The sequence below is a fragment of the Babylonia areolata genome, chromosome 11, assembly GCF_041734735.1.
Source record: "Babylonia areolata isolate BAREFJ2019XMU chromosome 11, ASM4173473v1, whole genome shotgun sequence".
In the NCBI taxonomy this organism is placed as follows: domain Eukaryota; kingdom Metazoa; phylum Mollusca; class Gastropoda; order Neogastropoda; family Buccinidae; genus Babylonia; species Babylonia areolata.
Genome location: NC_134886.1, coordinates 24227979 through 24252958, shown reverse-complemented (window position 1 = coordinate 24252958; position 24980 = coordinate 24227979). Strand labels below are relative to the sequence as shown.

Genomic DNA, 24980 nt, shown 5'->3' with positions numbered 1-24980 from the left:
AATAAAAATGGTAGCACATGGGATTTATCATCATCATCACCATCATCATGATCAATAGCCACAACAACAACAGTTATAACAAACAGCAATACTGATTATTACAGAAACAATGATAATCATAACCGCAATAATAGCAACAGAAGAAGCTGCCACTACTATAGGCTCTGCTGCTGCCACTACTACTACTACTATTGCTGCTCCCACGATTACTACTGTTGTTGCCACTAATCTTACTAAGAGTGCTGCTACTAATGCTGCTGTTGCTGCTGCTGCTACTGCTCTAACTACTACTACGGCTACTACTACAACTGCTACTGCTGTTGCTGTTAGTATTGCTGCTGCTAGGACTACTACTGTTGTTGCTACTAATTCTACGATTACTACTAATGCTGCTGCGGCTGCTGCTGCTACAGTTATTACTACTGCATTTGCTTCTCCTAGCACACGATGACGACGATGATGGTAATGTTTCAAGCCAAGCCAGACGAACCTCACTCTGCACAAGTCACACTGAGAGCTGTGGTGCTCTGCTCAGGTGCCGTCCTTGTCGCTTGCTGGTTGCCGCCGTCGGGATTGTCGGGGAAGGGGTGTGCTGGTGGGTGGTGTGCGGGTGGGTGTGGCGGTGTTGGGGGTGTGGGTGATGGGTGTGTGGGTGGTGTGTGTGTGGGTGGTGGGTATGCGGAAGATTAGTTACAGGGTTGTTGGTGTGCGGAAGTTTGGTGTATGGATGGTGGGTGTGTGGGTGAGTGGTGTGTGGGTGATAGGTGTGTGGGTGGTGGGTGGTAGTGTGGTTAATGTGTGGATTATGGGTGTATGGGTGTGAGGTGTGGGTGTTGTGTGGGTGGTGGGTGGTAGTGATGTTTGAGTGTGGATGGTGGGTGTGTGGGTGGGTGTTGTGGGGGTGGTGGGGGTGGGTGTTGTGTGGGTGGTGGGTATGTGGGTGGTGGGTGGTAGTGTGCTTAGAGTGTGGATGTTGGGTGTGTGTGTTGGTGTGTGGGTGGTGGGTGGCAGTGTGGTTAGAGTGTGGGGGGTGGGTGTGTATGTTGGTGTGTGGGTGGTGGGTGGTAGTGTGGTTAGATTGTGGATGGTGGGTGTGTGGGTGGGTGTTGTGTGGGTGGTTGGCATGTGGGTGGTGGGTGGTAGTGTGGTTAATGTGTGGATGATGGGTGTATGGGTGTGAGGTGTGGGTGTTGTGTGGGTGGTGGGTGGTAGTGATGTTTGAGTGTGGATGGTGGGTGTGTGGGTGGGTGTTGTGGGGGTGGTGGGGGTGGGTGTTGTGTGGGTGGTGGGTATGTGGGTGGTGGGTGGTAGTGTGCTTAGAGTGTGGATGTTGGGTGTGTGTGTTGGTGTGTGGGTGGTGGGTGGCAGTGTGGTTAGAGTGTGGGTGGTGGGTGTGTGTGTTGGTGTGTGGGTGGTGGGTGGCAGTGTGGTTAGAGTGCGGGTGGTGGGTGTGGGTGTTGGTGTGTGGGTGGTGGGTGGCAGTGTGGTTAGAGTGTGGGTGCTGGGTGTGTGGGTGGTGAGTGGTAGTAATGTTTGAGTGTGGATGGTGGGTGTGTGGGTGGATGGTGTGTGGGTGAGTGGTGTGTGGGTGAGTGGTGTGTGGGTGATAGTGTGTGGGTGGTGGGTGTGTGGGTGAGTGGTGTGTGGGTGGTGGGTGTGTGGGTGGATGTGTGGGTGGTGGGTACGTGGGTGGTGGGTGGTAGTGTGTTTAGATTGTGGATGGTGGGTGTGTGGGTGGGTGTTGTGGTAGTGTGATTACTTTGTGGATAGTGGGTGTGTGGGTGGGTGTTGTGTGGGTGGTGTGTGTGGGGGTGGTGGGTGGTAGTTTGGTTAGAATGAGGGTGATGGGTGTGTGTGTGTGTGGTGTGTGGGTGGTGTGTGGGTGGATGGTGGGTGGTAGTGTGGTTAGTGTGTGGATGATGGGTGTGTGGGTGGGTGTTGTGTGGGTGATGGGTGTTAGTGTGGTTAGTGTGTGGTTGATGGGTGTGTGGGTGGTGGGTGTGTGGGTGGCTAGTAACTGTATGGTGGTCGGTAGTGTGTTTTGTGTGTGGGTGGGTGTTGTGTGGGTGGTGTGTGTGGGGGGTGGTGGGTGGTAGTTTGGTTCGAATGAGTGTGATGGGTGGGTGGGTGTGTGGTGTGTGGGTGGTGTGTGGGTAGATGGTGGGTGGTAGTGTGGTTAGTGTGTGGATGATGGGTGTGTGGGTGGGTGTTGTGTGGGTGATGGGTGTTAGTGTGGTTAGTGTGTGGTTGATGGGTGTGTGGGTGTGTGGTGTGTGGGTGGTGGGTGTGTGGGTGGTTAGTAACTGTATGGTGGTCGGTAGTGTGTTTGGTGTGTGGGTGGGTGTTGTGTGGGTGGTGTGTGTGGGGGTGGTGGGTGGTAGTTTGGTTAGAATGAGTGTGATGGGTGTGTGGGTGTGTGGTGTGTGGGTAGTGTGTGGGTGGATGGTGGGAGGTAGTGTGGTTAGTGTGTGGATGATGGGTGTGTGGGTGGGTGTTGTGTGGGTGATGGGTGTTAGTGTGGTTAGTGTGTGGTTGATGGGTGTGTGGGTGTGTGGTGTGTGGGTGGTGGGTGTGTGGGTGGTTAGTAACTGTATGGTGGTCGGTAGTGTGTTTGGTGTGGTGGTGGGTGTTGTGTGGGTGGTGTGTGTGGGGGTGGTGGGTGGTAGTTTGGTTAGTGTGTGGATGATGGGTGTGTGGGTGGGTGTTGTGTGGGTGATGGGTGTTAGTGTGGTTAGTGTGTGGTTCATGGGTGTGTGGGTGTGCGGTGTGTGGGTGGTTAGTAACTGTATGGTGGTCGGTAGTGTGTTTGGTGTGTGGGTGTTGTGTGGTTGGGTATTTAGTCACCGGGTGATGGGTGGTAGGGTGGTTGGTGTGTGGGTGTTGGGTGGTAGGGTGGTTGGTGTGTGGGTGATGGGTGGTAGGGTGTTGGGTGGTAGGGTGGTTGGTGTGTGGGTGTTGGGTGGTAGGGTGGGTGGTGTGTGGGTGTTGGGTGGTAGGGTGTTGGGTGGCAGGGTGGTTGGTGTGTGGGTGTTGGGTGGTAGGGTGGTTGGTGTGTGGGTGTTGGGTGGTAGGGTGGTTAGTGTGTGGTTGATGGGTGTGTGGGTGGTTAGTAACTGTATGGTGGTTGGTAGCGTGTTGGGTGGTAGGGTGGTTGGTGTGTGGGTGTTGGGTGGTAGGGTGTTGGCTGGTAGGATGGTTGGTATGTGGGTGTTGGGTGGTAGGGTAGTTGGTGTGTGGGTGTTGGGTGGTGGGGTGGTTGGTGTGTGGGTGATTGGTGGTAGGGTGGTTGGTGTGTGGGTGATCGGTGGTAGGGTGGTTGGTGTGTGGGTGGTGGGTGGTGGGTTGGTTGGTGTGTGGGTGATGGGTGGTAGGGTGGTTGGTGTGTGGGTGATGGGTGGTGGGGTGGTTGGTGTGTGGGTGATGGGTGGTAGGGTGGTTGGTGTGTGTGTGTTGGGTGGTAGGGTGGTTGGTGTGTGGGTAATGGGTGGTGGGGTGGTTGGTGTGTGGGTGTTGGGTGGTAGGGTGGTTGGAGTGTTGGTGATGGGTGGTAGGGTGGTTGGTAACTGGAGGGTGGGGTAACAGGGTGGTGGGTTGTTGGTGGCGTTGTGATCACTGGAGTAGTCTGGGACACAAGCTCTGTGAACGCGCGCGCGCGCGCGCGCACACACACACACACACACACACACACACACATGTTCATGAATCCATTAGTAATCACATACTATTGTTTGTGATCAAACTACACACACACACACACACACACACACACACACACACACACACACACACACACACACACATTAGTTATCACATACGATTGTTCGTGATCAAGCTACAGAGAGAGAGAGAGAGAGAGAGAGAGACTCACACACACACACACACACACACACACACACACACACAACCACACACACACACACACACACACATTCACACACGCGTGCGCACGCACAATGCTCTATCAAAGGACGGTATATAAATTTTCCGTTATTTATATATGGTTTGTTATGTGTTCTTCATTCAGTGTGGATGTCGTGCACTCTTTACCGTCGCCTAAGGGTTTGTTGTTGTTTTTCTTTCCGGAAATGCTCTTGTGATAGACACGTTCATAAATAATGGTAATCATGTGTTGTTGTTCATGGTCAAACTGCCACCCCCCCCCCCCCCCCCCCCCCCTCCAACACACATGCGTTCAGCATCTACACTCAGCCACCCCAACAGCCCGCACATCCTGTCAAAGACACAAACACACACACGCGCGCGCGAGCGCGCTCAAAGAGAGAGACAGACTTACGGAATTCACAGATGAATCTCGTCTGCTGATTGGAAAATCCCCACACGTCCGAACATGTCTGGTCATGCCATATGCCTCCCCTACTGACGTCCATGACCACGCAGTCATCCACATCGCCATTGTGCTGGCCATGTGTGTCCGACGTCCAGTACGTGAACTGTGCCGGAGAGCCTGTCAGGAGCGGCGGACAGTGTGTCGTTAGCTTCAGTCATGGCTTTGATAGCACATGCACAGAAGGTGTGAAGTGAGTAGTTATATCAATAGACCGCTCTTTTTTCTTTTATAGATAGATAGATAGATAAATAAATCCAGGCGAGCTTCTTTCACGTATCCAGTCCACGCATTAAGCTGGGTCTTCCATCAAAACGGTAAATCGTAGAGGTATAATCGTGCTGGGGATCACAGCAACCAAATATAACGATAATACCGTTAGTGGGGAGACAGACACACAGCAACAAAATATAACGATAATACCGTTAGTGGAGAGACAGACACACGGTGCGACAGAGAGGGATGGGGTTTACAATAAGGCAAACAGGTTTGATGCTTCACGAAAGACAGACGGCAAAAATATATCATATATATATATATATATATATATATATATGGCACAAGAGAGAGAGACCAAACCATACAAAACAAAAAAATTATTCAACCAGTGAAATGAGAAAGGCAATGAGCCTTTCCATCCGAACCTGGGGCTTAATAAAAAGTGAATACTTGCATATATAATATAATATAATATAATATTATATATATATATATATATATATATGTGTGTGTGTGTGTGTGTGTGTGTGTGTGTGTGTGTGTGTGTGTGTGTTGATAAGAAACTCTAGGGAGAGCTGGACAGTACAAGGTCTTTAGAGAAGAAGACCCCCTCAGTCAAGTGTTTCGGCCCTGAACTCCTTACACTCTAAGGGGCCGGGCCGCACCCAGGTCATGACTCCTGGATGCCCTTGTATTGCCGCCTTTTTTTCTTTTTTTTCCTGGTCCTCAGCATGTTCGAACCCGCGCCTCCAGTGTGGTCGCCACTTCAGGACTGAGTCACCTTTTCTGGCAGACGTTTTAACCACTGAGCCATCGTACGCCTAGTTTGAGTAGGGAAATTCCTTCCCGACCAGATCTAGTTGGAACTTTTTTCTGCTGCTTCTGCCATTGCCTTGAGAGCCCATGTCCTCTATCTGCCAGATATCGACAGCTGTTTCATGAGGTTGTAGGCAGATGCGCCCACAAACCCTCTTGCACCAACCTCTATGGCGAGGACTTTGGCTTGGAAGCCAGATTCTATCAGGCTGCTGGCTAGACTGGCATACTTCTCGGTCTTGTAGATATGGGCTTCCTCCATTCTGCTTTCGTATGGCACAGTGAGCTCAATCAGAATCTCTTGTTTCGTTGTCTTGGAGTGGAGTACCATGTCAGGTCTCATGCCGCTCTTGTTGATGATTTCCGGGTGTCTCTTCCCTTCTGGTAGGTCAACTGTGCATTCCCAAACTTCGGCACCATCAAGCAGCCCACGTTTCTATGCTTTGGAAACTTTGGATGCTGTTCCTGGCCAGACTTTATTGCCTTCTGCCGAGGGGAACTCTACTGGAACTTCTGGTGGGGTTGGTGCTCCTTGGACAGTGCTCACCACGTGTGCAATTTCTTTTAGCACTTGGTTGTGCCTCCATGTGCACCGTCCTTGGCTAAACGCCGCTTTGCATGAGCTGAGGACATGTTCCACTGTTTGTTTGCTATGGCAGAGTGGGCACGCAGGGTCATCTGCTTTTCTCCATTTCACCAAGTTCGTATTCGAGGGAAGGAGGTCGTACACAGATCTTAGGATGAAGTTGATCCTCAGAGAGGCCATGTTCCATATGTCGCTCCAGCTGAGGCTCCTTTGGAGTGCATTTTCCCATGTTGTCTGTCCACTGCCCCTGCTGGCCTCGCTGCACTGCCTTCTGGACTCTTAGATAATCTTCTTCCTTCTTGATTTCCTGGATGATCATGTCTCTTTTTGCTTTCTCCCTTGCCTTGGACCACCTTTCCATTTTTGTCGATCCCAGGCCTTGTCTGTTGCTTTGGGTGTGTCCTGTTATTTCCTTCGTCTTAAGGCTTTCTTTCGCTGCACTGACTGTCTCCCTGACTTTCCATTTTCTGCCAGTCTTCAGTTTGGATTGGCTGGATCTCACAATACTGTATATAAACGCATTGGGAAAAGAATAAAGTTATCACCAAGAGGAAGAGAGAGAGAGAGAAGGAGAGGAGTGAGAGATAAAAAGATAGATAAATAAAGAGAGGGGGGGTGTAAAATATATTTTTAAAAAAACAGACACACATAGAAACACAGGCAGAGTGAGAGAAAGAGACACAGAGAAACAGAGACAGAGAGAAAGAGAGACAAAGAGAGACAGAGAGAACCCTGTCATAAATTCCAAGAGTCTAAGTTTATACACAGGAAAATCTTAACATCATGTGCAGTACAGAAAGCCCTACACATGTAAAACCTATCACTACAATTAAAATGAAAGTCCCACTCTTGCCATCTGCATGCAGTCAGTCTGTCTTTCAAGTCACACAGAAATAACTTACATCGAACTTTTGAAACCCAATTTCTTTTACCTTTTGTATCCCAGTCATCTAACATCTATACGTCTTCCGTGGTAACATGCAACCGTCCAGTCTTGTTAATCTAAAACAGTAACGAATACAACTTAGTACTGGACTGATGTAAGTTTTTTTTGTTTTTTTTTTTCCATAAACGAAGTCATTTGGGTGTTTTCAATTCAACCCCTAACACATTTTTGTTAATGCAAACAAAATTAAATGAACCTTCTCACAGTGATAGTAGGTACTAAAGTTTAGTCTCATACTAAGTGAGAGAGAGAGAGACAGAGACACAGAGAGAGACACAATCACTCACCGTCCACCCACACGAAGTGACCCTCAGACTCCTGATCCGACAAACCGATCCACACAGTACCATGATAATGAAAGCCCTGTCTCAGGGTATTGTACAGGAACTGCTGGGTGGCAAGGTCCCGGATGACGACAAGATGGCCGCCTCTGGCCCTACATTCTCTCTCCGCGGGATTGAACTCCCGTTTGTGGTGCAGCTCGAACTGGTAACATCTGTCGCCGAAGGTCCGAAGGTATTGGTTTCTGGGGAGGCTGGCCGGACAGTCGTTGACACTGACGGCGAGGCATACTGGTAGAGACGTTTAGAATGCTACAACATTATCAGTGTTATGCATGCTGAAGATAAAATGGAAAACTTTTTAATGCAAGATACGAAAGGACACTTACTTATTGTTTAGATTTAGGACTTTAAACATAGGACACAGGACTATGCATCCATACACATGTGTGGGGAAGGGGGAAGGGGGGCGACGGGGGGGAGGAGGGGGGTGCGTGCGTGCTTGTGAATATGCATCCTTTTCTTTGCAATATGTCGGTTCACTTTGGAACCTTCATCGCAGACCTGTAAGTAACCATAATTATTTCTCACACGACGTTCAGCACGCAACTCATGCTAATAAAATGATTTCATTACAGATTAGAAAAAAAAGATACTTGAAATTCGTTTCAGAACAGTATATCAGGCCAACATAACAGGAACTGACACTTATTTACCGTAAACAAAAGTGATGATTAGATTAAGAAAAGACCTATGTATGTTAGAAGATATATCTTTACACTCCCTCATTTAATCACACATTATGTAGTCAATGAACTAAACTGATCATCCCTGAAGAACTAAAATGCCATCAGTTGTTCAGATAATGAATAATCATTGAAATACTAACAGTTATAATAGCCATGAAACCTACCCGAAGTTAGCACACCCAGAAAGACAAAGAGTCTGAGCTTCATGCCGGCACTGGGCGACAAGCACAGTGGAATGGAGCTTGAAAGGAAGTGAAGAGAGCAGATCTTTTCTTCACAGCAACAACAGGTTGTCTTGTTTTCCCCCGCATGCCACACGTCTGACATGTCACATGGAATCAGTGTGAATCTATATATAGCTGTCTACTTCATTATCAGCGCTTATCTGTGGTCAGCTTCGTGCAACCTCCGGCACCGATGCACAGATACGCGCACGCACATGCACTACATTATGCACGATGTTGTGATGTTTTATCGGTAAACTTAAAATCTTATTTTATTCTTGTCTCTTGTTTGTCATTATTTCTCTCTTTTTCTCTCTTATGAAATTCTTATCTGGTTGTTGTATAACCTACTAAAACCAATATCTGTTCGTGCTGAAGTTTACACACCCACACACCACACACACGCGCGCGCACCCAAGCACACACACACACACACACACACTAATGTCACTGACAGTGAAAAGACGCTAAAGAACGAACACACACACACACACACACACACACACACACACACACACACACCGAGAGAGAGAGGGAGAGTAGAACATTACAAAGTTATAAAGTAGCCATACGTGCAGTGCATAAACAACAGATTCAGATATTAAAAGTTTCAAGACCACAAGGTTCAATTCACGTGTTCAGTGTGTTGTTTTATCTGCACTTCCAGGGATTCTCAGTCTGCCTTGGCAAGTCAGAGCCGTCCTTTTGAAGCCGAGTTGGAGGATCCTAGGATATGTTCATGTTTCTCAAAATACTGGTGCCTATGACATGATTCGAAGTCAAGGATCCAGGGTTGTCCTTCTTGGTGTCCGACGCTGGCATGGCAAATGAGATTCCTGAGGAAACATTATGTCTTGTCCATTTTAGTGTTTGTAAAACAAACCGGTGAAGCTACTCTTTGATTGCATCGCTGCAAGCGTTTCAAACAAGGGTTAACTCTGTGTGTGTGTGTGTGTGTGTGTGTGTGTGTGTGTGTGTGTGTGTGTGTGTGTGTGTGTGTGTGTGTGTGTGAGTGCATGTGCGGGCACGTGCTTGCATGCTGTTATTGCACACGATCGCATGTCCACATGCAGTGACGTTATGATATCACAACCAGCATGATACGTTGAAACAACAATGCTTCAGTTTATTTCCTTCCGCAGTTAAAATCATTATGTACACAGAAAATCACTCACATTGACTTTTTTTTCATTCAGAGAAAAAAAAGTCCAGTCAGAAATCGATATTGAATAGAAATTTGAATTACAAAGTATTTGTAGATTATCAATCGTGATTTGCTTTTCAATTTGCCAGATTTACAGTTTCAATTTTTGTTTTCTCCCGAATGTGTGGCTTCGTGTGGTCTAATCCATACACGCTACGCCATTTCTGTAAAGCAATGAGTTAGATATTCTGAAACAGACCACACGAAATATCAATCGTGTGCCGAATGTATACAGTATGTACTGAATGAGGTCAATTTCAAATGAAAGCGAAATCTGCATGGATTCTGTCCAAACATTTTGAAATGTTTCCCTAACTACATACTTTCTCTTATACCTATCTACATATCTATCTATGTACCTAGATGGTGACGTGATTTGCGATTTTCCTTCGTTCGAAGATATTTGATCACTCATTTACAATATGTAGGTTTCATATTGGGAAATTTGGATTACAGCTTTTCACGCTCCTATTTGTTTTGGAAACGTCTATTGGTGCACAATTTTTACATCTCTTTTTCTATCTGTGTGTCCCTACCCTTCTCTCTTTGTTTCTGGATCTGTATGTGTGTGTGTATGTGTATGTGTGTGTGTGTGCGCGCGCGCGCGCGTGCGTGTGTGAATGTGTATGTGTGTTTGTGTGCGCGCGTGCGTGCGTGTACATGTGCATATGTGTACGCGCATGCGTGTATGTGTGTGTGTGTGTGGACGAGAGAGAGAGAGAGACTCGACTCTGCTGATTCATATTGTAGTACTTACAGCGCTTTTGTGAGAGCCTCGGCAAAAAAAAAAAAAAAAAAAAAAAAATTTGATTATCATCATCATCGTTATCATTATGACCAGTATTATTCAAACAATGCATGCGTTGGAGGTCTCCCGCTTGCATAGGTTCTGCAGACAGTCGTTGCCATGCACATTGTAACCGCTCAGACCGCAATTAGTGTCACAGTTGAAAGATCAGCCTGTAACACAAAAAGTAACTGTGAGTCACTGAGTTATATGAAAGAGAGAGAGAGGGGTGGGGGTAGAGAGATAGAGAGAGGCAGAGTGTGTGTGTGTATGAGAAAGAGAGGGGGGGTGAGAGCGAGGGAGAGAGAGAGAGAGGATGGGTGGAGAATTAGAGTGAGAGAGAGAGGGAGACAGAGAGGGAGAGAAGGGGGAGAGAGAGAGAGAGAGAATTCCGGGAGAGGGGAGACAGAGGTAGGAAGGGATGAAGAGAGGGAGAAAGAGAGAATGAGAAGAGGGAGGGAGCGTAAAAATTAGAGAGGGGGGGAAGGAGAGGGCAGGGAGAGAGGGAGAAATGTGGGAGAGAGGGAGTGAGAGGGGAGAGAGAGGGAGGTAGGGAGGTAAAGAGGGATAAACAGAAAGAAGGGCGGGGGGCGGGGGGGGGGGGGGGGGGCAGAAAGAAAGAGAGTGAGGGGGAGAGAGAGAGTGAGGGGGAGAGAGAGAGTGAGAAGGAGGAATGGAAAGAATTAGAGGGAGTGGGGAGAAAGAGAGAAGGGGAGGGAGAGTGAGAGAGGGGGGTGAAAGAGAGAGAGAGAGTATTTTTAAGGGAAGGAAAAACTAGTGACTTATTAAGATAAGGACAGGTGTGTGTGGTGTGTGAAGTGACAGACTGGTGGTGCACCACTGGCCTGGATGAAAACAACACCTGCAAACAGGAAAACATTAGATGCCCATTTCTTCTTTTTTGTCTTGTCTTTCATCTATTTGTTCATTCATTCCTTCATTCAGTCTTTCATTCGTTCGCCCATTTGTTGTTCCATTTGTCGATCTCTCTCTCTCTCTCTCTCTCTCTCTCTCTCTCTCTCTCTCTCTCTCTCTCTCTGTCAATATCTATGTCTGTTTATCTATCTATTTACACATACATGTGTGTTTGTGAAGACTTCTGAAGGTTCGAATGTGTACTGCGTGCTTGTTTGCTTGTGTGTGTGTGTGTGTGTGTGTGTGTGTGTGTGTGTGTGTGTGTGTGTGTGTGTGTGTGTGTGTGTGTGTGTGTGTGTGTGTGTGTGTGTGTGTGTGTGTGTGTGTGTGTGTGTGTGTGTGTGTGTGTGTGTGTGTACGTGTGTACGTGTGTGTGTGTGTGTGTGTGTGTGTTTCGGTTCCAGTATGTGACTATGCGTACGTGCGTGTGTTCGTTCGTGCGTGCGTATGTGTGTGTGTGCGTGCCTATGTGAGTGTGTGTGTGTGTGTGTGTGTGTGGTGTGTGACGTCGTTCGGGTTTACGTTGTAATATTTCTTATCGACTTCGTTTTCGGACCGAAAACTGTGCAACATCCGGGTAACAGATCATGTCCGTTTTAAATGTTTGCTTTGCGTCTATGGAACCAAAAGATCGATTTTGACTGGAACCTGAGAACAATAACAACCAGAGCTACAAAAGTAACAGACAAGAACACTGGCAGCAACATGTAACAGACAAGAACACTGACAGCAACATGTAACAGACAAGAACACTGACAGCAGCAACAACTTACAGACAGGAACACTGAACACTGACAGCAACAGGTAACAGAGAAGAACACTGACAGCAACATGTAACAGACAAGAACACTGACAGCAGCAACAACGTACAGACAAGAACACTGAACACTGGCAGCAACATGTAACAGACAAGAACACTGACAGCAGCATGGAACAGACAAGAACACTGACAGCAGCAACAACTTACAGACAAGAACACTGACAGCAACAGGTAACAGACATGAACACTGACAGCAACAGGTAACAGACAAGAACACTGACAGCAACAGGTAACAGACAAGAACACTGACAGCAACAACAGGTAACAGACAAGAACACTGACAGCAACAGGTAACAGACAAGAACACTGACAGCAACATGTAACAGACAAGAACACTGACAGCAACATGTAACAGACAAGAACACTGACAGCAACAACATGTAACAGACAAGAACACTGACAGCAACATGTAACAGACAAGAACACTGACAGCAACAGGTAACAGACAAGAACACTGACAGCAACAGGTAACAGACAAGAACACTGACAGCAACAGGTAACAGACATGAACACTGACAGCAGCAACAACTAACAGACAAGAACACTGAACACTGACAGCAACATGTAACAGACAAGAACACTGACAGCAACAAGTAACAGACAAGAACACTGGCAGCAACAAGTAACAGACAAGAACACTGGCAGCAACAAGTAACAGACAAGAACACTGGCAGCAACAAGTAACAGACAAGAACACTGAACACTGACAGCAACATGTAACAGACAAGAACACTGACAGCAACAGGTAACAGACAAGAACACTGAACACTGACAGCAACATGTAACAGACAAGAACACTGACAGCAACAACTAACAGACAAGAACACTGAACACTGACAGCAACAGGTAACAGACAAGAACACTGACAGCAACATGTAACAGACAAGAACACTGACAGCAGCATGGAACAGACATGAACACTGGCAGCAACAAGTAACAGACAGGAACACTGGCAGCAACATGTAACAGACAAGAACACTGGCAGCAACAAGTAACAGACAAGAACACTGGCAGCAACAAGTAACAGACAAGAACACTGGCAGCAACAAGTAACAGACAAGAACACTGGCAGCAACAAGTAACAGACAGGAACACTGGCAGCAACAAGAAGATAGCAAGCAGTACCTTATGATGATGGTGCTGAAGATGGTCTGACTGGTGACGCTGGAGATGAGTGCTCCACAAGAGCTGCACACACACACACACACACACACACACACACACACACAACACAACACACAACACACACACACACACACACACACACACACACACACACACACACAGTGTAAGGGATAGAGACAGACGGATATACAGAGACAGAAAGACATGGGGAGACAGCGATATTTGAACTGGGACCGTGCGTTTTTCCTTACGAAAAACGCGCGCACGCACACACACACACACACACACACACACACACACACACACACACACACACACACACACACACACACACACACACACAACCATGGTTTGATTCTCCTTAGTGATGACTGTTCAATGTTCTCGTTCTCCTTTGAGATAACTGTCCAGTGTTCAGGTTCTCCTCAGAGATGACTGTCCACTGGTCAAGTTCTCCTTAGAGATTACTGTCCACTGGTCAAGTTCTCCTTAGAGATGACTGTCCAATGCTCTGGTTCTCCTCAGAGATGAATGTCTAATGTTATAGATCTCCTTAGAGATGACTGTCCAATGATCTGGTTCTCCTCAGAGATGACTGCCCATTGGTCTGGTTCTCCTCAGAGATGAATGTCTAATGTTATGGTTCTCCTTATCGATGACTGTCTAATGTTATGGTTCTCCTTAGAAATGACTGTCTAATGTTCTGGTTCTCCTTAGAGATGACTGCCCATTGGTCTGGTTCTCCTCAGAGATGAATGTCTAATGTTATGGTTCTCCTTATCGATGACTGTCTAATGTTATGGTTCTCCTTAGAAATGACTGTCTAATGTTCTGGTTCTCCTTAGAGATGACTGTCCAATGCTCTGGTTCTCCTTAGAGATGACTGTCTAATGTTATAGATCTCCTTAGAGATGACTGTCCAATGCTCTGGTTCTCCTCAGAGATGAATGTCTAATGTTATAGATCTCCTTAGAGATGACTGTCCAATGCTCTGGTTCTCCTTAGAGATGAATGTCTAATGTTATGGTTCTCCTTAGAGATGACTGTCCAATGCTCTGGTTCTCCTTAGAGATGAATGTCTAATGTTATGGTTCTCCTTAGAGATGACTGTCCAATGCTCTGGTTCTCCTTAGAGATGACTGTCCAATGCTCTGGTTCTCCTTATAGATGACTGTCTAATGCTCTGGTTCTCCTTAGATGTTATGGTTCTTTTAAGAGATCATTGTCCAATGCTCTCTGTTCTCCTGAAGAATGACTGTCTAATGTTATGGTTCTCCTTAAAGATGACTGTCCATTGCTCTGGGATCATCTCTCTCTCTCTCTCTCTCTCTCTCTCTCTCTCTCTCTCTCTCTCTCTGTCTCTTTCTCTGTCTCCGTCTCTCTCTCTCTAATACATACAGACACACACAAATGCGCGCGCGCACACACACACACACACACACACACACACACACACACACGTATGCACGCAGAAACACACACACACACACACACACACACACACACACACACACACACACACACATTCAACGGAAAGAGACACAGACAGACAGACAGCAGACAGACAGACAGACAAACGTACGGAATTCACAGATGAAGTTCTCGTGATGGCTGGAAAAGAACCAGTCACTGCAGCTGTAGTCATGCCATCTGCCCTCCTCTCTGGTGTCCATGGCAACACAGTCTTCTAAGCTGCCAAACTCGCCTGGCTGGCCCGACGCCCAGTACGTGAACTTGGCTGGAGTGCCTGTGTGGGGCGACGGACAATGGGTCGCTAGCTTTAGACTTGGTTTCCATAGTGTTGACAGTGATTCAGTCGTGTTTCTCAAGCCCCAGCCACACACTTCCCCCAGTGCAAATCAAATTTTGAAAGAGTTAATCAACAAAGGCATGGCATCAAAGTCTGGACTGATCTTTTTATGTAAAATGTATGCAAATGCACACACACACACACACACACACACACACACACACACACACACACACACACACACACACACACTATATATATATATATATATATATATACATGTATACATGTATACAAATGTGTGTGTTTGTGTGTGTGTGTGTGTGTGTGTGTGTGTGTGTGTGTACATCTATATGTGTGTGTGGAGATACATAGATAGATATATAGATAGATGTGTGTTTGTGCGTCTGTTTCTCTGTGTATTGTGTGTCTGTGTGTCTGTGAGCGCGCATCATCTGAATATTTACAAATGTCATTATCGAATAGAACTGAGGGCAGGATTGAAACGATTTTATGCACTGAATGCGATCTACTCCACAGGAAGTTGAATCGCAGAGGCATAATCAAGCCAGGAATCAAAAACATTATACAGTTCTGTTGCGGAGGGGTAGACGGAGAGTGGGGGGTGGGGGGGGAAATTAGGGATGTGCAGACAAACAGGTTGGAAAGTGAACTTGATACAGAACACAGGAAAGAGAAAGAGAGAGAGACAAAAGAGAGACACGGACCACTGACCCCCCCCCCCACACACCCCCACAGGAAAGAGAAAGAGAGAGAGGCAAAAGAGAGACACGGACCACTGACCGCCCCCCCCCCCCCCCCCCCCCCACAGGAAAGAGAAAGAGAGAGAGGCAAAAGACAGACACGGACCACTGACGGCCCCCACCCCCCCACCCCCACAGGAAAGAGAAAGAGAGAGAGGCAAAAGAGAGACACGGACCACTGACCGTCCCCACCCCCACAGGAAAGAGAAAGAGAGAGAGGCAAAAGAGAGACACGGACCACTGACCGCCCCCCCCCCACCCCCACAGGAAAGAGAAAGAGAGAGAGGCAAAAGACAGACACGGACCACTGACGTCCCCCACCCCCACACACACACACACAGGAAAGAGAAAGAGAGAGAGGCAAAAGAGAGACACGGACCACTGACCGCCCCCACCCCCACCCCCGCACCCCCACAGGAAAGAGAAAGAGAGAGAGGCAAAAGACAGACACGGACCACTGACGTTCCCCCCACCCCCCACCCCCACAGGAAAGAGAAAGAGAGAGAGGCAAAAGAGACACGGACCACTGACCGCCCCCCTCCCCCCCCCCCCACAGGAAAGAGAAAGAGAGAGAGGCAAAAGAGACACGGACCACTGACCGTCCCCCCACAGGAAGTGACCCTCAGATGCCTGATCCGACAAACCGATCCAGACAATGTCATCATGACCCAGGTCCTGTCTCAGCGTGTTGTACAGGAAGCGCTGGGTGGCAATGTCCCGGATGATGACAAGATGGCCGCCTCTGGCCCTGCATTCATTCTCAGCGTCGTCAAACTCCCGTGTGTGGTCCAGCACGAACTGGTAACATCTGTTGCCGAAGGTCCTCAGGTATTGGTTTCTGGGGAGGTTGGCCGGACAGTCGTTGACACTGACGGCGAGGCACACTGGTAGGAACATGTGGATTGACAAAGAATTGTCATGATCATGCATGATGCAGGATTATGGAAACTGCGTGTTAGTAGAGAAACAACTTTTGGGGAATACAACTAAAGGATACTGTCTTCAGCTGTCATGGTTGTTCTCTTTTTTATACAGAATTTTAATTCCCTTTGAATCAAGACTGGTTGCACTCACTTCAACGTAGAGCACATTTTAATAAAGTAATTGTATTAGTGGCACACTCGGTTAGCATTAAACTTCTTGTCCAGTGTGATCATTCAGATTGACTTTGAAACATCAGATCAGGCCACCTAAATAGCACCTGCTGATATTCCCTCCGTACAAATCAAGAGGTAAACAAAAGACGGCATTGAAATACAAATGGCCTCTGTATCTCTCGAAAGACAACGGAACTGAACCTGTTGGTTAAAAAAATAAAATTAAAATAAAAATGCATAAAAAAAGACAAAAAATCAAACAAACAAACAAAAAACACGGAGTTTGAACACGTCTGTGATGGCTGAACAATCCGATCTTGGAGCACAAATCTCTTTTCTCCACCTCGTTTCGGAATGTTAACGGAACTGGATCAGCAGCAACATGTATATTCGTGAACACACACACACACACACACACTCTCTCTCTCTCTCTCTCTCTCTCTCTCTCTCTCTCTCTCTCTCTCTCTCTCTCTCTCTCTCTCGCTCTCTCTCTCTCTCTGGTAATAGTGGTAATAGTGATAGTTGTAGTGGCAGTGATGGCTTCATTGGTGTGTTCTTTTACGTGTGTGTGTGGTTTTTTTCTGGTTTTTTTTTTTTTTTGTTTTTTTGTTGTTGTTGTTTTTTTTGGGGGGGCGGGGGTATTTTTATTTTATCTTTATTATTATTATTATCATTTTTTGCTTGTTTGTTTGTTTGCTGGTTGATGCTCTTTGCCCTGAGGGTTGAATGAAAAAAAGTATGTCCTTGCTTAATCCACTTCCCTCATTAAAGAAAATTCATTCTCTCTCTCTCTCTCTCTCTCTCTCTCTCTCTCTCTCTCTCTCTCTCTCTCTCTCTCTCTCTCTCTCAAAACGATATGTGTTTTGTTTCATCGCCTCATTCACTGTCTGCAGTGAGCACGGACCTCGGTGATGCTGTCTTGTTTTGTCCAGACTAGATTACTGCAACTCATTCCTCACTGGTTGTCCTAGATACTTGATACAACAACTCCATAAAGTTCAAAACGCACCAGCTAGATTAATCTTTAGAACCAAAAAGACAGACAATATCACTCATCTTCTGCATTCTCTTCACTGGTTACCCATTTTTGCCCGCATTCAGTACAAAGTTGCAATTCTCACATTCCATTTTTTGGTGCTGCTCCTCGGTTTCTGAGAGAATTGATTCAAACCCACTCCTCACCACAACTCAGATCATCTTCCGATTCACGGCGGCTACTTGCTCCCCGTGTTAAAACCCGATCCTTCGGTGATTCTTCCTTTTCTTATTCAGCTCCATATGGCTGGAACAGTTCACTTCACAATCTTCGCCACTCTCCCTCATTTCAGTCTTTCAAAACTGGTCTGAAAACACATCTGTTTGAAAACGCCTATCCATAGACCTTCCATACTTTTTCAGTGAAAAGCCATGCAGACTCTCTCTTTCGTTTGTTTGTGTGTGTGTGTGTGTGTGTGTGTGTGTGTGTGTGTGTGTGTGTAGTTGTGTAATGTAATACGCGTGGTCTCTGAATCTGTTCTATATTATTCTGCGCTATATCATTATTTTTCTTCTTTCTTTTGTGAGTTACTGCGCGCGCGCGTGTATGTGTGTGCGTATGTGTTTAATGTTTATTGTAAAGCGCTTTGAGTTCTCTTTAAGGGGGGAAAGGCTCAACAAATGTCCATTATTATCATTATTATTATGCTTTCCCACTTGCTTACGTCAACGGCAATGGAGATCAGGTCTCTTTTGCGTACGTCATTGCTATGAAGGGGTGAATGTCAGACACCACTATACCCTCTGTGAAATCATCCGCACAGCAGATCTTGTGAGACTCGTCCCTTATCCATTCTCAGGGCATTGCCAACTCTTCTGAGGTATCGCTGACTAAGGAGTGACATCAGTTTCAGTTTCAGTGACATCAGGTTTGTGGACCTGGCCCTCTTAAATACTCCGGTGTCTGGAACCTTATCTTTAAATCACGTGCTCAAAATGTGCCTGCAGTAGAGCAGACGAAAGGGGTTTTGCTTCTTTTGTCGTTTGTTGATCGTCCACGACTCTCTGTCGTACAGGAGCTTGCTGAACTAACCTGTTTGGAAGATGTTCTAGTTAGTGTCTTGCTGAACTAACCTGTTTGGGAGATGTTCTAGTTAGTGTCTTCCTGAACTAACCTGTTTGGAGGATGTTCTAGTTAGTGCCTTGCTGAATTAACCTGTTTGGAAGATGTTCTAGTTAGTGTCTTGCTGAACTAACCTGTTTGGGAGATGTTCTAGTTAGTGTCTTCCTGAACTAACCTGTTTGGAGGATGTTCTAGTTAGTGTCTTCCTGAGCTAACCTGTTTGGGAGATGTTCTAGTTAGTGTCTTCCTGAACTAACCTGTTTGGGAGATGTTCTAGTTAGTGTCTTGCTGAACTAACCTGTTTGGGAGATGTTCTAGTTAGTGTCTTGCTGAACTAACCTGTTTGGGAGATGTTCTAGTTAGTGTCTTGCTGAACATAACTGTTTGGAGGATGTTCTAGTTAGTGTCTTCCTGAGCTAACCTGTTTGGAAGATGTTCTAGTTAGTGTCTTGCTGAACATAACTGTTTGGAAGATGTTCCAATTAGTGTCTTCCAGAGCATACCTGTTTGGAAGATGTTCTAGTTAGTGTCTTGCTGAGCATACCTATTTAGAAGATGTTCTAGTTAGTATCTTGCTGAGCATACCTCTTTAGAAGATGTTCTAGTTAGTGTCTTGCTGAACTAACCTGTTTGGAAGATGTTTTAGTTAGTGTCTTCCTGAACTAACCTGTTTGGAAGATGTTCTAGTTAGTGTCTTGCTGAACTAACCTGTTTGGAAGATGTTCTAGTTAGTGTCTTGCTGAACTAACCTGTTTGGGAGATGTTCTAGTTAGTGTCTTCCTGAACTAACCTGTTTGGGAGATGTTCTAGTTAGTGTCTTGCTGAACATAACTGTTTGGAGGATGTTCTAGTTAGTGTCTTCCTGAGCTAACCTGTTTGGAAGATGTTCTAGTTAGTGTCTTGCTGAACATAACTGTTTGGAAGATGTTCCAGTTAGTGTCTTGCTGAGCATACCTCTTTAGAAGATGTTCTAGTTAGTGTCTTGCTGAACATACCTATTTAGAAGATGTTCTAGTTAGTATCTTGCTGAGCATACCTCTTTAGAAGATGTTCTAGTTAGTGTCTTGCTGAACATACCTATTTAGAAGATGTTCTAGTTAGTATCTAGCTGAGCATACCTATTTGGAAGATGTTCTTGTTAGTGTCTTGCTGAGCATACCTATTTGGAAGATGTTCTAATTAGTATTTTGCTGAGCATACCTATTTGGAAGATGTTCTAGTTAGTGTCTTGCTGAACATAACTGTTTGGAAGATGTTCCAGTTAGTGTCTTCCAGAGCATACCTGTTTGGAAGATGTTCTATTTAGTGTCTTGCTGAACTAACCTGTTTGGAAGATGTCCTAGTTAGTGTCTTCCTGAACTAACCTGTTTGGAAGATGTTTTAGTTAGTGTCTTCCTGAACTAACCTGTTTGGAAGATGTTCTAGTTAGTGTCTTGCTGAACTAACCTGTTTGGAAGATGTTCTAGTTAGTGTCTTGCTGATCATACCTGCTTGGAAGGTGTTCTAGTTACTGTCTTGCTGAACATACCTATTTGGAAGATGTTCCAGTTAGTGTCTTCCAGAGCATACCTATTTGGAAGATGTTCTAGTTAGTATCTTGCTGAACATACCTATTTGGAAGATGTTCCAGTTAGTGTCTTGCTGAACATACCTATTTGGAAGATGTTCTAGTTAGTGTTTTCTGTCAGCTTCTTGCTCTGTCAACTCAAGAGTGGAGCATTTAATGGAGGTGTACTGTGTCATGTTAACATTCTGACCATGATCTCTCTCGTCGTGACGTGCGGTGGTCAGGCCAAGATGTCTACGTGCAGTCAGCAGTCCCGTTTCAACATTACTGGCTTCACACCAGTCTACAATCTTGCCCGCAATCTCATTGATACTGCTGTTGCTGCTGCTGCTGCTGCTGCTGCTGCTGCTGCTGCTGCTGTTGTTGTTGTTGTTTGTTGTTGTTGTTGTTGTTGTTGTTGCTGCTGCTGCTGCTGCTGCTGCTGATGATGATGATGATGATGATGATATAGCGGCTATATAGCGCCTGTCTTCGGTCAGAGACCAAGCTCTAATCGCTTTACAAACACGGGGTCATTTGTACAACAGGCTGCCTACCTGGGTAGAGCCGACTGACGGCTGCTATCGGGCGCTCATCATTCGTTTCCTGTGTCATTCTTCTTCTTCTTCTTCTTCTTCTTCTTCTTCTTCGTTCGTGGTCTGCATGCATGCAACTCCACGTTCACTCGTATGTACACGAGTGGGCTTTTACTTGTACGACCGTTTTTACCCCGCCATGAAGGCAGCCATACTCCGCTTTCGGGGGTGTGCATGCCGGGTATATTCTTGATTCCATAACCCACCGAACGCTGACATGGATTACGGGATCTTTAACGTGCGTATTTGATCTTCTGCGTGTGTATACACACGAAGGGGGTTCAGGCACAAGCAGGTCTGCACATATGTTGACCTGGGGAATCAGAAAAATCTCCACCCTTTACTCACCAGGCGCCGTTACCGAGATTCGAACCCCGGACCCTCAGATTGAAAGTCCAACGCTTTAATCACTCGGCTATTGCGCCCGTCTGTGTGTCATTCAATCAGTTTTTTTGTGTGTTTTTTGTTTTGTTTTTTGTTTATTTACCCCACCATGTAGGCAGCCATTATCCGTTTTTGAGGTGTGCATGCTTGGTATATTCTTGTTTCCATAACCCACCGAACGCTGATATGGATTACAGGACCATCAACGTGTGTATTTGATCTGCAAGCGTATACACACGAATGGGGTTTAGACACTAGCAGATCTGGACTTACGATGACCTGGAAGCTCGGAAAAAGCTCCACCCTTTACACACTACGTGCGACGGGGATCGAACTCAGGACACACGGGCCAGAATACAGCTCTCTAACCACTTGGCCACATCACTCGTTATGAATGCAACGATTGCATATTTGATCTGACTAAAACGGCAGTTAGTTTGGACAAGTATTTTGAAAACTTGCCGCCGAGGGTGCTTATTGACAATTGTTATGTACATTTTCAGGAATTTCACAAATTTTGCCAGAATAGCATCCACTTGACTGGTCCAACCGAACGTATGTAAGATAAGATAAGATAAGAATAACTTTATTATCTCCAACTGGAGAAATTTGGTCAGGTGCATTATCACAACATAGACAAGTAAACAACATGGAGACCGTAACTGTAAAAGTCAACAACAGCTTTTACGAATATTACTAAGATACAAATGTAAAAAATATCACATACATCGTTTCATACATACATCCACACACTGCAGGTAATAACTAGTATTCTTAATGTAAAAACAGAAAGAATTAAGAAACATTATTTGAATATAATTATAAACATAGCCTACTATACTGCACATTGATTATAATAGACAGATAAGATAGGAATAAAGATGAATTGCGGAAAAACCACAACCAGATAATCAGCACACACCCGCACCCCCCCCCCCCCCCCCCCCACCCCCACCCCCCACCCACCCCACACACGCGGATTACTTGATTAAACAAGAGTAATAAACATATGTTCTCAAATAAAAGCATTTCACATATTCGCTTTTAAAAACATTGCAATTAATTATTACATCGTAATTATTAAACAGAGATATATTTAGAATATGGACGTTAGCATTAGACATATTCCATTGTACATTCATCCTGCATATTGCACATTATTCTTCCTACATATTGCACATTCATTATAACCAATTGTCACGTTTTTAAGCTCAGTAAACACACACACACACACACACACACACACACACACACACACACACACACACACACACACACACACACACACACACACACCACAACTAGAACAAGGTACAGCCTATCATGCACGGACTTTCACACGTCTCACATGAGAGTGCGCGCGCGCACACACACACACACACAGAGTTCTCAAGAATGTGTTTGCTAAATACATACGTTTGCCCTCTCTCATACAACCTCACTGTGATGAAAGTCGTCACATCGAAGCAGACGTTTTTTCGTGTGGCACTACACTTTAATTGAAACTTGCAGTTTTGTTATATGCGTGGTTGCACGAGGCGCATGGGGCGCTCAAGTGAACATTTATTTTTCATGTGCGGATGTTCAGGTGAGAGCTCAGGTAGATGCATGCTCTCTGGCACAACTTGTTTGTCACCGAATATAGTATATATATATATATATATATATATATATATATATATATATATATATATATATGCAAAGATATCCGTCTCCTGTGTGATTACTATGCACGTGAACATGGCTGACTGAGGGGAGTGAGATCTGAAATTTTTCTGTATTTATGATAGTTTATCTAAACGGGTATGAATGGATATTTCTGCACTCACAACAAGTAATCAACCAATGGACGTGTTGAACATACCTGGGAATACCAGTTGGAAATTGATACTGACACGTAAAGCCTACCTGAAACGGCAACACCGAGGATAACACAGAAGCGAAGCATCATGGCGACAACAGACACACCGTGGAAAGGTGGCAGAGAAGCGATCTTTTCTTCACAAGAACAATGGAAGTTATGCTGTCCGCTCCATATGTCACATCTCTAGCAGACAAAACAATGCGGAAAGTAGTAGATGTTCATGTCGTCATCAGTGCTTATCTTAGATCCGGCTTGTGAAACCTTCGATATCACGAACCGTGTGTTTGTGCTCTCACATACGCACGCACATACACACAAGGCTATACTGTTTTATCAAAAATACTGAAATGTTGTATTTGCCCCATATGAAATTCTTATCTAGAAAACATTTACATTGCGTGGGATAAGCTGGGTTGGACAGCACTGCTCTGACGAATATTTCAGGTGTCTGTATCTCTCGGGCCTGGTGAACGGAGGAATATATTCAGAAATGTGTAGGTGTACAGTCTTATCACGCAGATTGAAATCAATAAAGCGTCTCCATTGCTCTACTACTCTCATTGTCGTCATCGGCTGTTACTTAAATAACAAGGGTGTAGGTGACTGGGTTGTTGACGTTAAGATAAGATACGAACATTAACTTGTTTAACTCACTCAGTACGACCAGTCCTCTCTTCTCCTCTACACAGACCCCTCGGATGTCCAGTGGGTGTCTGAATGACCCAACCTTTAGCTTCCGTCGTCAGAATTGTGGTATTCTTTGTCAACATTCACCTCTTCAGTATAAGAGCCTTCCGCTTGCAATATTTTGATGATGGTAATTGGGGTGAAACGCGTCGTCTCTTTCGTCGTTCGTATGGAGAGAGTTAAAGACTTGAAGCATCTCTAAGTCTCAGTTCAGCGTGTCCTTTTCACTGCTTTGTGCCAAGTGTCACCTTCATTGCTCTTTTTTTTTTCTTTTTAACTCTCTCCATACGAACGGCGAAAGAGACGACGTTAACAGCTTTTCACCCCAATTACCATCATCAAAATATTGCAAGCGGAAGGCTCTTATACTGAAGACGTGAATGTTGACAAAGAATACCACAATTCTGACGACGGAAGCTAAAGTTTGGGTCATTGAGACACCCACTGGACATCCGAGGGGTCTGTGTAGAGGAGAAGAAAGGACTGGCCGTACTGAGTGAGTTAATATCTAGAATACATCTGTTTCAGTAATATGTTATGACGTGTCCAGAAGAAAATAGAAAGTATTATTCGATGTGATTGAATGGAAAATATTACATATCACTGCCTGTTGTGTTTTCGTGACTATGTGGAGCAATGACATCAACTCGCGATCGCCGAAAATCAACAGCAACGAATTGTTTAAATGTCAACGGCATTGAAACAAATCATAATCGAAAACACATTTTGATCATTTGCTACGTCCTTTAATAACTTTGTGTCATGTAATTTGGTTCTCTCATTCCTGTCGTTCTTTTGACATTTTTAAAATATCTGAACCATGATAGTTGATGTTACCAAGTCGTTTTAATTATTGTTTGAACAAAGTATTTTATCGTATAAACCACGCTTTTTGAGTCACGTATTTTCGAGCATTTGTAACACACGTTTTGAACGTTTTAAGTATGCATTTTCATCAACTGGACCACGAGGTCGGATTATTCCAGAAATGCATTTGAACTGCGCTTTTTTCATAATTTGAAAGAAGCATTTTCACTTTTGAGCTCCGCATTTTGACAGCACAAACAACGCCTTCTGATGATTCTGTTAGACAACAGTACGGGTGGAACCAAGCAAGTGTTGTTTCTATGTCTGTCACACGTAACATTCAGAACTCGTTATTCTTAAAACCCTGCAG

The 24980-nt window shown here is 45.4% G+C and overlaps 3 protein-coding genes across 3 annotated transcripts in view; 1 reads left to right on the top strand and 2 right to left on the bottom strand.

Moving 5' to 3' along the window:
* Nucleotides 1–24980, top strand: part of LOC143287622 (uncharacterized) — a 41206-nt gene that overhangs the window by 5263 nt on the left and 10963 nt on the right. The gene's annotated exons all lie outside the window — the stretch shown is intronic.
* On the bottom strand, nucleotides 2106–8261 carry LOC143287625 (uncharacterized). The gene is made up of 4 exons (XM_076595745.1): nucleotides 8107–8261; nucleotides 7200–7484; nucleotides 4295–4465; nucleotides 2106–3636 (listed from the first exon to the last, which is right to left on the bottom strand). Exons 1-4 carry the CDS (start codon nucleotides 8147–8149, stop codon nucleotides 3107–3109), a joined length of 1029 nt encoding a protein of 342 aa, XP_076451860.1. The 5' UTR covers nucleotides 8150–8261; the 3' UTR covers nucleotides 2106–3106.
* LOC143287623 (ladderlectin-like) lies at nucleotides 9268–23454 on the bottom strand. The gene is made up of 5 exons (XM_076595743.1): nucleotides 23161–23454; nucleotides 16131–16415; nucleotides 14600–14764; nucleotides 13018–13080; nucleotides 9268–10330 (listed from the first exon to the last, which is right to left on the bottom strand). The coding sequence occupies exons 1-4, from the start codon at nucleotides 23201–23203 to the stop codon at nucleotides 13019–13021; spliced, it is 555 nt and encodes a 184-aa protein (XP_076451858.1). The 5' UTR covers nucleotides 23204–23454; the 3' UTR covers nucleotides 9268–10330; nucleotide 13018.

Coding starts and splice junctions, on each gene's coding strand:
- LOC143287625 (XM_076595745.1), bottom strand. CDS start 8,149: ATGAAGCTCAGACTCTTTGTCTTTCTGGGTGTGCTAACTTCGG. Junction 4,466..7,199: donor TCACTTCGTGTGGGTGGACG/GTGAGTGATTGT, acceptor CGCTCCTGACAG/GCTCTCCGGCACAGTTCACG. Junction 3,637..4,294: donor GAGATTCATCTGTGAATTCC/GTAAGTCTGTCT, acceptor GCGCGTTCACAG/AGCTTGTGTCCCAGACTACT.
- LOC143287623 (XM_076595743.1), bottom strand. CDS start 23,203: ATGATGCTTCGCTTCTGTGTTATCCTCGGTGTTGCCGTTTCAG. Junction 16,416..23,160: donor CCTCGGTGTTGCCGTTTCAG/GTAGGCTTTACG, acceptor TGTTCCTACCAG/TGTGCCTCGCCGTCAGTGTC. Junction 14,765..16,130: donor TCACTTCCTGTGGGGGGACG/GTCAGTGGTCCG, acceptor CGCCCCACACAG/GCACTCCAGCCAAGTTCACG.